Genomic DNA, 14,578 nt, shown 5'->3' with positions numbered 1-14,578 from the left:
AAGTGCATTTGTGAGGTCAGGCACTAATGTTGGATAAGAAGGCCTGGCTCACAGTCTCCGCTCCAATTTATCCCAAGGGTGTTCCATCAGGTCGAGGTCAGGACTCTTTATGGACCTCGCTTTGTGCACTGGTCCAAATCATTTGGTGGTGGTGTGGGGGGGGGGGGGGGGATCATGGTGTGGGGTTGTTTTTCAGGGGTTGGACTTGGCCCCTTAGCTTCAGTGAGGGACACACTTAATGCGTCAGCATACCAAGACATTTTGGACAATGTCATGCTCCCAACTTTGTGGGAAGAGTTTATGGACAGCCTTTTCCTCTCCCAACATGACTGCGCACCAGTGCACAAAGCAAGGTCCATAAAGACATGGATGAGCGAGTTTGGGGTGGAGGGACTTGACTGGCCTGCACAGAGTCCTAACCTCAACCTGATAGAACACCTTTGGGATGAATTTGAGCGTAGACTGCGAGCCAAGCCTTCTCGTCCACATCAGTGCCTGACCTCACAGATGCGCTTCTGAAAGAATGGTCAAACATTCCCAGAGACACACTCCTAAACCTTGTGGACAGCCTTCCCAGAAGAATTGAAGTGGTTATAGCTGCAAAGGGTGGGCCAACTTTGGACTAAGACTGGCCATACACTATACAATTTTCTTATGGAATTTACCTTCAACTGTTTAGTGCATAGGCCTGCCTGATTGCATACACATTGAAAGTGTTTAGGATTGATCTCATATTATATTGTTTTGGCAACAAATATAATGTACTATTTTTTTTTTCCCCAAAAAGTAACATTTAAAATTAGTCCCTGGCCTCATATGAGCTTACCAAGAAGCCTAGCTGCATGAGTATAGACACTTTTTTTAGCAGTATAAAATAAGTTGGTTGAAACCCTATGGTGATGCAAAACAGGAAAACATGGAAGCACTCTTGTTCAATTTTACCTTCAGCAATGCAGAAACCACTGTCATGTAACAAGGATTTTGTCTAATAACTGACATGTTTCTCCCCAGGAGACAATTAAGAAGTTAACAGATTCCGATTTGATTCCAGATTTAGTTTTTCACACATTTTTGCAGGATGCCGAGAAAATTCCCAACCTCAAAAGTCATTAATTTAAAAAAAAAACTACAGGGCAGTTTGAATTCATCAAAAGTAAACATTTATGACCAAGGCAAAGAGAACACAGTTGGCCCAAACTCCATCTAAGAAATAAATCATCTCCATGATAGTTTATCCACTAAGCTGGTGATTTACAACAGAAGACCCTCACCTCTGATCAGTTTTGCGTTCATGTCTTCGTTCACCTTGGCAATGTTTATTATTAGACAAGCTTGTTTGGCATATCTCAATGTACTCATCGTTTCTTCAATGTTACTGACAGCAGGACTGATTGTAGCAATCATGGTGGTTTTGGAATTGCCTCCCAAACTGTCTTTCAATAACCTTTATAAACCCAGAAAAAGTACAACTATTAGCAGCATTAATACATGTATAAATATCTGGGCTCCTCCAAGGTCAAGACCTTGGAGGAGCCCAGATAACAACATTTCGTTTTCAATTCTAGTTACAGCTTTCTTTTTACAATTCATATTTTCGACCTCCTGAAAAGCGTTATTAAAACAAAACTTGTAATAAAATTAACCAAATTACAATGACCAGGCAAAAAAAAAAAACACCACAAACAAAAACAAAATTTAACCACTTCCATACCATGTAAAAATCAATTTATTTGCTAGAAAATTACTCAGAACCCCCAAACACATTATATATATATATATATATATATATATATATATATATATACATACATATATACATATACACACACACACACACACACACACACACACACACACACACACACACACAGGGCTCAAAATTTCAAGCCCTGAGCTTCTAGCCAGGCCTCAAGTGTTACTCGCCACCTGTTGCCTCACCTAACCCATACACTGCCCCACCCCTAATTCTGCCCCTAAACACGCCCTTGTAGATTATCTCTTGGAATGACACTGTTTAAATGTTTTATGCCAAGTTGCACAATTAAATATTACCAACAACAACTTTAACAAAATGGGACAGGGCACTGAGGCAGACCAGAGGGACATGGCACTTGGGCAAACCAGAGGGACATGGCACCTGGGCAAGCCAGAGGCATATGGCACTGGGGCAAGCCAGAGGCATATGGCACTGGGGCAAGCCAGAGGGACATGGACTTTTTTACTTCTGCAAATATTGCTCTCCCTCTTATGTACAAGACTCCCTCCTCCTCTGCCTTCTCTCTCTAGAACCAGGTCTTTTTCCCCCCATTCTCTTGCTGTCTCCTCTGAAACCCCCATCCATCCTCCTCTCTCTCTCCCTCTCCTATTCTACCCACTCTCATAATCAGGAGCCCCTGTTCCCCCTTTCATTGTCGGGCAGTGAGGAGAGGAGTTGTAGCACAGCGGGAGGGAGTACAATCCAGCACTGAGATTCACACACCTGCATAGCCAATGACATCACAACACAGCGCACACTGACACTGCACAGCATACTGCCGTTCTCTTGTCAGGGCAACTCTTGGTGAGCGCTGTGCTGCACTGCCTACCTGGGACACCCAGAGTGGTGATAATCGCAGTCCTCCAGCTCACTTGTTCCTTCCTGCTCTATGCTCTCCAGCTACATATTTCAGGTTGGGAAGCCAGGCTCAGAGAGGTCATACTATCAGGTCCCATGGCTTAACGAGAATTGTAAGGAGAGCACCTGTGTACTGCTCTGCATGTGTGCGGCTCACCCGACTACTTTTCCTGGGCACGCACCTTTCCTCTTCGGCCGCCAATCGCAGCGTGGCTCTAAGTGGTAGGCACAGATTGGACTGTTGGTCATGCAGAACTGTTATCACTCGCCCACAGCTTAAATCCACTCGCCAAATGCTAGCACGCGAGTGCAAATTTTGAGGGCTGTGTATAATATATATATATATATATATATATATATATATATATATATATATATATATATATATATATATATATTTTTTTTTTTTTTTATATATTTATATAGTGTGAAACCAGGAGGACAGTTTTATTGGCATTAGTGGCTCCCATATTTCTCTCCAAACCGATTCATTTTTAAACAGACTGACTAGAAGATTAGATATAGTAAACAGGCAAAGGATTTATTAGACAGTAGTGATTCCCAGGATCTCACTTACCAAGTAAGGACAGATTCCCTGTATGGAATGAAAAATTTCTTTCTAGACTGTGAGCTCTCTGAAAGAGCAGAGATTACTTTTCCCAAAGTAAGCAGTGATTTGTTGATACTGATGCCCTCCTGTGTACCAAAAAAATAAAATAGAAAATACAGTGCCATTATTCGTGGCTACATAAAAACTCATTAAACTACTAAAATGAATGTCCAGACAAACTTTTTCCTGGGTTTTCAATGATATCTGGAGCCCTGTTAGACCTAGCTTACACTTGCGTTGGTCTCTGAAAAGCGATCCATTATGAATTTCTTTGCAGAGAGGAGTAGAGGAGCAGCAGACGGGCATTCAGGAGGCGAGCTGCAGCCTCCTGAATGCCCGTATTTTTTTTTTTACAATAGATGAATAGAGATGCCGCATCGCAACTCCAAGCCTAGTAATTAAACTTGAATGCAACTGGGTGTATGTTTTTTTTATTTAATGTGTACAACCCCCTCAAGCTGCCCTTACAGTTTAAGGGAAACGGTTGGGGGGGGGGGGGTAAAACTGCAGCTCAACCGTCTATATTTATAACACAATAGCAAGTGCAACCAGAAAATGACAGAAATAAAAATGCCTCTATAGTAGATTATTTATTTCTATGCCCTGTTATATTGTTTACCTCACTTCCTCTCAGGTGGACAGAAAGTTAGGGAAGATCTCCTTAAATAAGCCCCATATAGCAGTAAAAGCCATACAGGGGTTCTAATCCTCCCCATCTCTGGGGGGAAAAAAAAAAAGGTTTTTGGTTTGGTATACACTTTAAACTGGGCAGAATGAAAAATAAAGGCCCTCAATTCGATATTTTTTTTATTTAAAAAAATGCAAAAAAATAAAACTAATCAAAACACTTTTAATAGTATGTTTAAAGTGTATGTAAACATTGACAGTGAACTTAAAATGTGTTTCCTTTTAGTCTGTTGTTTATATTTCCATTGAAAGCATTTAGTTTTTTTCTGTGCAAAAGACACAAAAAAAAATAAAACGAAACACACCACACCTGTTGACCATTTCAGCTCTGTACTTTACGGTTCTCTCAAGGAGTCCTTTCAACTCATTGGACTACAGAACGATTACTAGATTTCGCCGAGATTAAAAAGGGGGGGGGGGATTAAATCGTTTACCAACAAATGACCGGGCAGGGCTGACACATTCCATGCAATTTTAGTCCAGAAAAAAGACAGCAGGAAATTAGGCAGTGTGTGAATTTCTGGCAGATAAACAATAACTTTTCTGTACTTGCAGGGTCTTTAAAAGGGATAAAATTTGGAAAAATGTGCATGTATTGCATACTTTATTTTTTTTACATTTTACCCTGACATAAGCTGTAACAGGCTAGAAAAAGGGAGACAATAAGGAGTAGTTAATTGTAAAGGTTTACATACACCAACTCTACATTTTTCCAATTTTAAATTATTAGGAAGTAGCAAAATAAGATAGTGGAACAATGGTGAGATATTGTCAGATGATACCAGCTGCTTTACCATTATTTCAATTTATAAAGAAGCATAATACATTAGGAAAGTTGGTATTTACACTAGATTAACCACTATTGAAAGCACAATGATGTTATTTATTGGCCAACACGATTTAAAATGTAAACTCCTAAATACATTTGGCAAGTTCTCCTTGCAAGTAACCTTAAAGTGGTTGTAAAGTCTCCCAAAGTGTTTCAATAATTTTTATTGAAGTTTAACAAAACAAAGTATAAAGATCTCAGTTTTCCAATATACTGTATACAACCTAGTCAGAGAGTCATACATTGAATATTCCAAAAGGCTGAAGGAATCCTCCACATATAGCATAGCTGGACCATTCTCACTCTGACGTGAGCCATAAAGATATTATGATATATATCCCTATCTAAAAAAAAGTTTTTCACCTTAATGCATTCTATACTAGAAAGTGAAATACCTTCTGTGCTGCGCACCCCCCCCCCCCTCCCCCCCGCGACACAGCAATGTGCATGAGCCCAACGGCTCCAGCCACTCGCCGTCTCTTTCCTCATCGGACGGACAGATAGAATACAGCAGGAGCCATTGGCTCCCTCTGCGGTAAATTAAATCCTGTGACGCGGGATCGGGGCCGAGTCTCGCTGTCTGTTAGTAAGGAAAGAAAGAGATAGATATATATATATATATATATACACACACACACACACACACACACACACACACACAGTTTATGTTATATTGTTATTAATAAAATTATATTTTTTATAACTTGTGGTCTTTGTCTCAAGTCATGCCATTAGGGTCCAGCAATAGCAGGGTGGATCCCTGCAAAATCCCTTATTTTATCCCGCTGTCTGTCAACAGACACAGCACCCCCATGGAAAGAGATTTTGCATGGGGGGCACCCAATGAAGGATCCAGGAGCGCCGGCGAGGCATCTCAGAATAGGAGGATTGGGGCTTCTCTGTGCAAAACCCTTAAACAGAGCAGGTAAGTATAGGCAGGTATGTTTTTTTAATAAAAAAAGAACGACCCTTTAAGCTCTCAAAAGCTTTTGACGTGTAAATATACTGAAAGGGTAAAACGGTATCAGCTTAACTTCAGTTTCTGTTCAACATTTCAGCAATCTCAATACTATGGTACATATTGCTCTTTAAATATTGCTACCTTTAGACGGTCTCCTTCGGTCTTTGCTGAGGTGCATCTCTCACTTCCAGCCAGATCCACAAGGTTGATCCGGCTGGTAATCCTGTGATCATGTTCTTCCCCATCCACAACCTCAGTCTATGAAAAGACATACACAAAAGTAAATTTCATAAAATTTTGAAGAGAATATGCCACCTTTAGGCTCGGATCACACTGGTGCGCTGTCCAACATTGGATGCGATTTGCACCGCACTGCAAATCACGTGCGATGCAAACTCAACAACAAACAAAAAATTCTCCTGCGCTCTGGCATTTCTTGCTATAGGATAACGTGGTCCAATTACAGGGTATAATCAGAAATCTTGCAGCCCTCCTCAGAATCATGGGAATTCATATAGCTAAAAAAAGAGAAAAGAAAGGAGGGCGCACCGACCTAGTGTAATACCGTATAAAAAGGGTTTTAATAAAATGTATTAAAACAATGGTTATACTCACAAAATGAGTTGTAAAACGTGCTTTAACAAACAATACAGCTGGTACGCCGCAACGCCAGAAGAACACGGTGACAACACGGACCAAGTTGTATCTGACCGGTGGTATGGCTGACGCGTTTCAGGGGCGTACCCCTTTCCTCAGATTGTATGGCTGAATTCACATCGCATTCAGACCAAACTCGCATATGACCCTTTTTTTTGGTCTGCACCAGAATCAGATCGACAGTTTGCACTGCAATATACAAACCGATTAGGGGGTGTCATTAACTTTCTAGCGACACTCCCAGCAGTTCGCAAATGGCAGTGTAAATTACCTGCGAGTCGGGTGCAGTGGATTCGCAGTGTTCCCTTATCGCACCAATGTGAACCGAGCCTTACCAGAAAAAGCAGTAATTACCTTGGTCTGGGTTAGGATAAGAGTAAACACAGAGTGAGATCGAGAACTTTTGTCATTCATTCCTGTAGCAGCTGTGGCTCTCTGCTTGTTACCCAACTCAAGCCAACTCTAAAATAAAAAAAATAAAAAAGTATATGATATAAAATGATGGCAAGCTAGATATCTAAACACAACCACAGCAAATATCTGGACAGCAAATACAGTAAAAAGACTCAGAGCTACCTTATGCTTTATTTGGAGTATATTGCAAAATAGCATTACAAAGCAAAGATTTGTTTTGTCTTTCATTTAACAGTATGTCGATTTGGAATATCTACGATTTCATTTTTAGTGTTAAATGTATCACTTTTGCAGAACACACCAATGAAAAATAGTTTACAGAAAATTGACATTTCAGAAAAAAATAAATAAAATGTATTTAAAACAAAACCCCAAAAGTGGTGCCCAAAAAATACAGGCAGAAGTAAAAAAAAAAAAAAAAACAGTCCCTACAAGTGGCCAAATTTGAGGTGTAACCTTCTAGCAAACCACTGAAAATACTGTGAATGGTGAAAAAATTATCATGTAAATGACGCAGGTAGAAGAAGCAAATCATAATTTAAAGTGCCAAATCTCACCTGAATGTCTTGAAATGAAGACACTACATTGCTGCAATTAAAAAAGAAAGAAACTGCATTAGCATTCATAATCAAAGCATTTCTTTGGTTTCCATAAATACCTTTCTGTTCTATCAATAATGAGCGGATTTAAATAAAAATAAAACAAACTTCACACAATTGATAAATTGTTGCTTACGTTGAGAGGTCTTCCACATAAGGCCCTAGCAATGGATGCTCCCGCACTCTAAGCTATCAAGATAATAAAAAAAATTAACAAAATCAGCCAAAGTTCATGCAGAATCAACAAATGCATATATGGCATTAGCTATATTAACTAACATTAATGTGGGTGTTGAAAGCAGAAGCACTACACTAAGGTGCTTTCACACATACATATGGATATGTACCCAACAGACAATAGATATGTACAGTTCAGCATATATGAAGACCCGATGCTAGCCAAAAGCCCAGCAATCAAAGGCTTTCTAAAATTAAGTGATATAACATTGCATTTATGTACAGGTATGCAGGGAAGTACGCTATATGACCAAACATTTGTGGACACCAAATCATTACACCTTTGTAAGCATGCTGGACAACTCAAGACCACAGCCATCAATAACTCCCCTTCCTTGAAGCTATAACAGCCTCCACTATTTTCACCGTTGTCGAAGGCTTTTTAAAAAAGAAAATTTTGGCATGTTTCCCCATTCACAGATTTCTGTAAATGAATGATGCAGCTGCTTTCAAAAAGTGACAGCGGGTGTGGTAAGAAGATCCCCCACCCGGTGTCACAGAGAGCAGCTCTGGAGGCGGGTGAATAGGAGCATGTTACACCCCAAATATTGGTGTACTCCTAAAAATAAACGTACCCTTTAAAAAGAGGCTGGGTTTACATTCTTTGGGACAGCCACATTTATCCTATTTAGGAACATACAGTGGCCCCCACTTTCTGATAACAGTAGCTACTTGAGTTCTTCAGAAGGTAAAAGAAAAACCACAAGGAAACCTTTACCAGGAGAAATGGGGTTGCCATTTCAGTCCTGCTGCTACTTTTCTGAGACCCTCCCCTTGAACAAGCATGCAGCAACTGAAATGCTCATTCAGGCTCATTTTCTCAAAAAAAAAAAAAATACTGAACTATCAGATTGGCATGACAATCGGGCAGCTAGCATTTTCAATAATATATCATATATAGTTAAATAATTACAGCTACCCTGTTTCCATATGCACATATTATAAATGTATCATTTATCTATCGATTGCCTTCTGTTTTTATCCCAGTGAAGAGAATGTCTACATTTGAGGATTATCATTTGAATAGGTGTTTCTATTGATAGACCTCCACTTAAAGAGGGCCTTGCATTAAGTACAGTTCCTTGGCTACCACTCGTGGCTCACAGGCAAAGGTGATGTTACAGGCCTTCCAGCAAGATCATGGGAATGCTGAGCATTTCAATTCACAACCCACAACACAAAATTGATTGGATGAAATCCACTATATATATACACATACATACATACATACATACATACATACATACATACATACACACACACACACACACACACACACACACACACATATACACACACACTTACTGCAAGCTTCTTGTGCTCATTATCAGCTTTAAAAACCAGCAAATCATGGATCTTCTCATTGTACACTTCAAAGTAACTCATCTCCAGATGAAAAGAGATCTAAAAAGGCAACATCAGATTATGCATTAGGATTGTTAAAAACCACATAGCTCATCCCCACTTTTCAATAATCGTTAGAAAAAAAAAAAAAATGTTTTTCAATACACCTCACAAAGATAGGTGTTGATAACTTGCCTAATCATTGTTAATGGAGAAGAAAAAAAAAAGTCTTGTTTCAAAGTATACGTTATGTATGGGGGACAAATATATTTGCTCATCATGTAATAAATGCTCTGAACTCGTCTTATTATTGTACCTTGCTTAACTCACTGCAAATTTACCAAACAGGGTCTGTTCATAGACAGTCTCCAATGACATGAACATCCACAACACTTATGGCAGCCGGAAACTATTCTTTTGGCTGTGTTTTTCTTATTATTTATGGCAAGTCATGGAAAGAGATATATATATATATATATATATATATGAGACATACACCCAGTTAATTCATGTGGACTCGTGTGAAGTACAGTTATAAAGGCTTTGGAGTTGATTTGCTAAAGGCAAAAATTGTTTCTCACTTTGAAAAGGGGTTTTTCTTTGGCTTAGGATAGGAGGTATAGCTTTGCTGACTTCCAATCACATGCAAGCAAAAATGCTGTTTTCTTATTTTACATGTGTGCGATGGTGTATTCTTTACCTCATTCACTAAGCTAAAGGAAAATTCTCTGGCAACATGAACAGCATATTTCAGGGGTCTCCAAACCGCAGACGGAGGGCCAGATGTGGCCCTTTGCTAGCTTTTATCCAGCCCTTGGGGCACTATTCCTCCCACGGACACCAACAAGGAGGCACTATTTCTTCCAATGATGGGATACTATTTCTTTTACCAATAAGGGGCACTGCAATTCTACTGATCACCAACCTTGATGCCATATGTATTCTCACTGATGCTGGGCTCAGGACATTTTCTGGCCCTCCTAAAGTCTGAAGGACAATAAACTGGCCCTTGGTTTGAAAAGTTTGGAGACCCCTGGCATATTTGCTTTTAGTAAAGCAATTTCTCTTTTGCTGTATGCGATTTAAAATTGCCTGAGAACCATCACAATGGGTAATTAAATGGAGTTTATAGGTCATGTAAATAGAACTATATCAACTCTGCAGGATTACAAAGGATAAATACAGCACATTAGGTTTAAATTAATAAAAGTCTTCTATGTAGAACGGTCAATTACATAAAATTTGTAAAATCAGACTTGGGGGGTGGCTTCTGTCAGGTAATGTTCAAATTTGTGTACTTTGTAGTTCCAGCTTAGTTTGTTATCCCTTTTCTACTAAAGCAAGTACTATGCAAGTGGGACTCCATACCTGCTGCTTTGTCGCCTGAATACGGGAAAAAAGTTGATTGCAGAATCTTGGAATAATGCCCACTTCTTCATCAAAACCCATCATGCTGCAACAAAACAAGAACAAGAGCAAGTTTAGCTCAATGCTATTAAAATAAAATCATGCTAACATGACACATAAACAGGACAGGACAATACGGTAATCTATAATATTTATGTCAGGACACTGGCTCATTACAACATAACTTTTTCAAGGTCCTAATTGACTCTCTTCCTCAGATATTATACAACACAGCATTAGAAAGAAAAACAATATGCCAGTAAAAGGACTCGAAAATCTGGTTTAAATTAATTATATATATTATATATATATATATATATATACACACACACACATACACTATTCAGGTATGTATTCTTTTTTTGGCTGCTGTAATCCAACTTCCTGTTAGAGGATGGCTACATTCATTCTCCATGGCCCCACTGTAAATAGGAGTGTAGATACTTGAGATGGACAGAGGGCTATGGTACCTGCAGTGTTCATAGAGCAGTGCATGTGACCACAATGAATACACATTGCTTGTTCAGAAAAAAATGGAAGTGAGAAATGATTCCATAAAAACACACACACACACACGAAACCCCTTTTATTTTTAGTGAGAAATGATTCCATAAAAACACACACACACACACACACACACACACACACACGAAACCCCTTTTATTTTTTGCCATCTGTGTCCCTGCCAGGGAGCTTCCTGTCCTGATAAGGACAACTGAAATAAAAGGGGTTGTAAAGGGGGGGGGGAAAAAAAAAAAAATCCCCTAAATCGCTTCCTTTTCCTTAGTGCAGTCCTCCTTCACTTACCTCATCCTTCGATTTTGCTTTTAAATGTCCTTATTTCTTCTGAGAAATCCTCACTTCCTGTTCTTCTGTCTGTAACTACACACCGCAATGTGAGGCTTTCTCCGTGGTGTGGAGAAAGCATCTTGAGGGGGCGAGCAGGCAAGTCAGGACACTCTACTTTGCAGATAGAGAAAGGAGCTGTGTGTTATAGCGGGCGTCCTGACACTCCTGCTCGCCCCTCCCTCAAGAGACTTTCTCCACACCAGGAAGAAAGCCTCGCATTACGGTGTGTAGTTACAGACAGAAGAACAGGAAGTGAGCATTTCTCAGAAGAAATAAGGACATTTAAAAGCAAAATCGAAGGATGAGGTAAGTGAAGGAGGACTGCACTAAGGTAAAGGAAGCTATTTAGGGGGGGAAAATGTTTTTCCTTTACAACCCCTTTAAGAGAAATCTCCCCGATTTTTTAAATAATTTCACTCTCTCAAAAGTCAAAGTGGTTGTAAAGGCAGAAGGCTTTTTATCTTCATGCATTCTATGCACGAAGATACAAAAAAAAAAAAAAACACACACACCACCTGTGCTCAGCAGCCCCCCCCCCCCTAACACTTACCTGAGGTCCTTCTAGATCCATTGATGTTGCAGGAGAGAAAGGAGAAGGGCTGGGCAGCAGCTCAGTGTCACAGAGAGCAATGGCTCAGGTGCCCCCATAGCAAGTTGCTTGCTGTGGGGGAAACTCAACAGAAGGGAGAAGCCAGGAGCACTGAGGAGGGAGACGAGAAAAGGAGGATCTGGACTGCTCTGTGCAAAACCACTGTAACATGTTTTTTTTTTTTCCCCCTTTAGTTAAAAATAACACACAAGACTCACTTTAAACCTTTTATATACTTTAAGGGCCAGTTCACACCAGACGCATTTTTTCTGCACTTAGGTGTCGTCCGCCAGCTTGGCGAGTTGAGGGGAGGTTGGAGGGGGACAGTCTGGCCGGGAGGAGTGGGGCAGAGGGCAGGCGGTAACACGGGTGGCAGAGTGGACCTGATTCGGGTTAGAGTCCACCGGAAAACCGAGCTTGGAAGGCAGAGTGGTGTCCTTGTATGCCCACACATGTAGCTCTGTATTTGTACATGGGTTAATGCATGCACGGTGTTTTTCATGTATTCCAATGGCTCTAGTTCACACCATGCAATCAGTTTCCGGTGCAGAAACTGACCGGTAACTGACTGCATGGTGTGAACTAGAGCCATTGGAGTACATGGAAAACACTGTGCATGCATTTTGTGAAAAAAAAAAAAAAAAAAAAAGCACACAGAACTGCGTCTGGTGTGAACTGGCCATAAAAACCAATTTTGATAGATTTATAAAATCTTGGTCAGCTAAAAAAAAAAAAAGTATATATTTTTTTATTTTATTTTACCAGCACAACTGATTCATAATTTTTTTACATACGTGTAGGACTTCCCAGATCCAGTCTGTCCATAGGCAAACAAACACGCATTGTATCCCTGGAGAGAAGACTCTAAGAGAGGAAGAGCTAGCTTCTCATATACTTCTTCTTGACCTGCATAGTATGGATCCGATTTATTGAAGGACCAAAATGAAAAGCCAAAGAGGAAGTTATGGCGATCCTTGGAGTCTGGTGGTTGAACAACGGTTTCCTTCCCATTCATAAATACCACCTGGGTGGCATGCTCATTCCGTTCCCTAGAACAACCAGAATCGTTAACAGCTAAATCTATTACATTTGTCAAAATATATTCTTAGCAAAAACAGTTAATGACACATAATTAAAAACCTAATTAATACAAAGTGACATGTGTGAGTGCACCACTTGCATGCATCACAATATTTATTTTACGTCAATCTATTTATTAAAAATAATATAAAAAAAATCTTGCCATCTAAAGTCTTGCTATAAAAACTTGTAATTTTTAAAGCCCAACCCCACTCAAAAAACAACAACATTTGGTTTTAGATAAAGCCAGGATGAATTGAAGCCTCTCTTCAGACTTTATTGCTATTTGTGCCCCTACTGAAGAGATTGCTTATAACTACACCCCTGTAACATTTTCACCCCCTGCAGTGCATGCAGGAACAGCCTTCATAAGAGTGGCAACTCTGCTCTGAATTCAGGAGCAGTGCAGCACTGTTTCCACATCATCACAGGAAGCTGCATTAGGTGGACTTTAATAGCAGGATTAGCAGGTATTTGTAGGACTTGCAGGGTGACTAAGAGAAAATATGATTAAAGTACAATTCCAGCCTAAAAACTTAAAGCGGAGTTCCACCCAAAAGGGGAAGTTCCGCTTTAAGGATTCATCTCCCCCGCTCCTCTTGAAGAATTCGTACTTTTGAGGAACAGGTACCTGATTTTGACAGGAACACGCTCCCACTGCCTAGGCAAAAGTTCTTCTCTCTCTCCCTGCCCCTGCAGTCTTTTGGGACACTGAAAAGTTCCAGAGACTGCATCCACCATTCACAATGCGCAGCGCTGCTCACGCATGCGCAGTGGGCACCCGGCTGTGAAGCTGCAAGCTGCCACAGTTTGGGGCCCATAGTTGAGATGCAGACGCAAGAAGACAGCAGGTGACTGGATCAGACAGGCAAGTGGCTGTTTTATAAAGGTCAGCAGCTACAGTTTGTGTAGCTGCTGATTTATTTTGTTTCATGGGAGACTGGAACTTCTTTTTTAACTAGTAAATGCACGTCATGCAACGCTGTACCCAAACAAAATTTATATAATTTTTTTTCACACAAATGGAGCTTTCTTTTGGTGGTATTTGAGCGCCACTGGTTTTTTTATTTCTTGCAATATAAACAAATAATATTATTAATAATAATAATAATAATAATAATAATAATAAATATACTTGCTGCTATAAAACATATGCAATAAAAAAAAAAAAAATATATTTATTTCTTCAAAAAAAAAAAAAAAAAATTGGCCAAAATGTATTCTGCTACATTTTTGATAAAGAAAATACCAAGAAATGTATATTGATTGGTTTGCGTGAAAGTCATAGCGTTTACAAAAAATTGTATATATACTGGAATTTTTACTTTTTTAATTTTCTTTATACTACTAATGGCAGCAATCAATGACTTAGAATGGGATTGTGATAGTGTAGCAGCCAATCTGACACTAACTGATGTTCGGGGAACTAATTGTCACTGACATCACCAGTGACATTAATAAAGTGATAAGTGATAATACTATACACTGTCACTGTACTAGTGATACTGGCTGAGAAGGGGTTAACATCTAGGGCAACCAAGGGGTTAAATGTGTATGTGTGTGCCTATGTGTAGTGTGTGTAAAGTGTGCTGCTTTTTAATAATGATCTCTCAGTTTCTCATTCCTGCTTTGCAGGGATGAGAAAATGACAGATCGCTCCTCTGTACAGAGCTTTGCGTTAAATGTCAACACAGAGCTCTC

At 39.7% G+C, this 14,578-nt stretch overlaps 1 protein-coding gene across 1 annotated transcript in view; it reads right to left on the bottom strand.

The window, feature by feature from the left end:
• KIF14 (kinesin family member 14) overlaps positions 1-14,578 on the bottom strand; it is an 83,191-nt gene that overhangs the window by 59,252 nt on the left and 9,361 nt on the right. Inside the window, exons 3-11 of the mRNA XM_040359859.1 lie at positions 12,592-12,846; positions 10,321-10,405; positions 8,914-9,012; positions 7,508-7,560; positions 7,330-7,360; positions 6,713-6,820; positions 5,843-5,959; positions 3,192-3,310; positions 1,272-1,444 (exon numbers count right to left, since the gene is read on the bottom strand). Coding sequence (XP_040215793.1) covers positions 1,272-1,444; positions 3,192-3,310; positions 5,843-5,959; positions 6,713-6,820; positions 7,330-7,360; positions 7,508-7,560; positions 8,914-9,012; positions 10,321-10,405; positions 12,592-12,846 — 1,040 coding nt within the window. The remainder of the gene's footprint in view (positions 1-1,271; positions 1,445-3,191; positions 3,311-5,842; positions 5,960-6,712; positions 6,821-7,329; positions 7,361-7,507; positions 7,561-8,913; positions 9,013-10,320; positions 10,406-12,591; positions 12,847-14,578) is intronic.

This window comes from Rana temporaria, chromosome 7 (assembly GCF_905171775.1).
Source record: "Rana temporaria chromosome 7, aRanTem1.1, whole genome shotgun sequence".
Lineage (NCBI taxonomy): Eukaryota > Metazoa > Chordata > Amphibia > Anura > Ranidae > Rana > Rana temporaria.
Note: the sequence above shows the minus strand (reverse complement) of the source record. Positions and strands in the feature narration are given on the sequence as shown.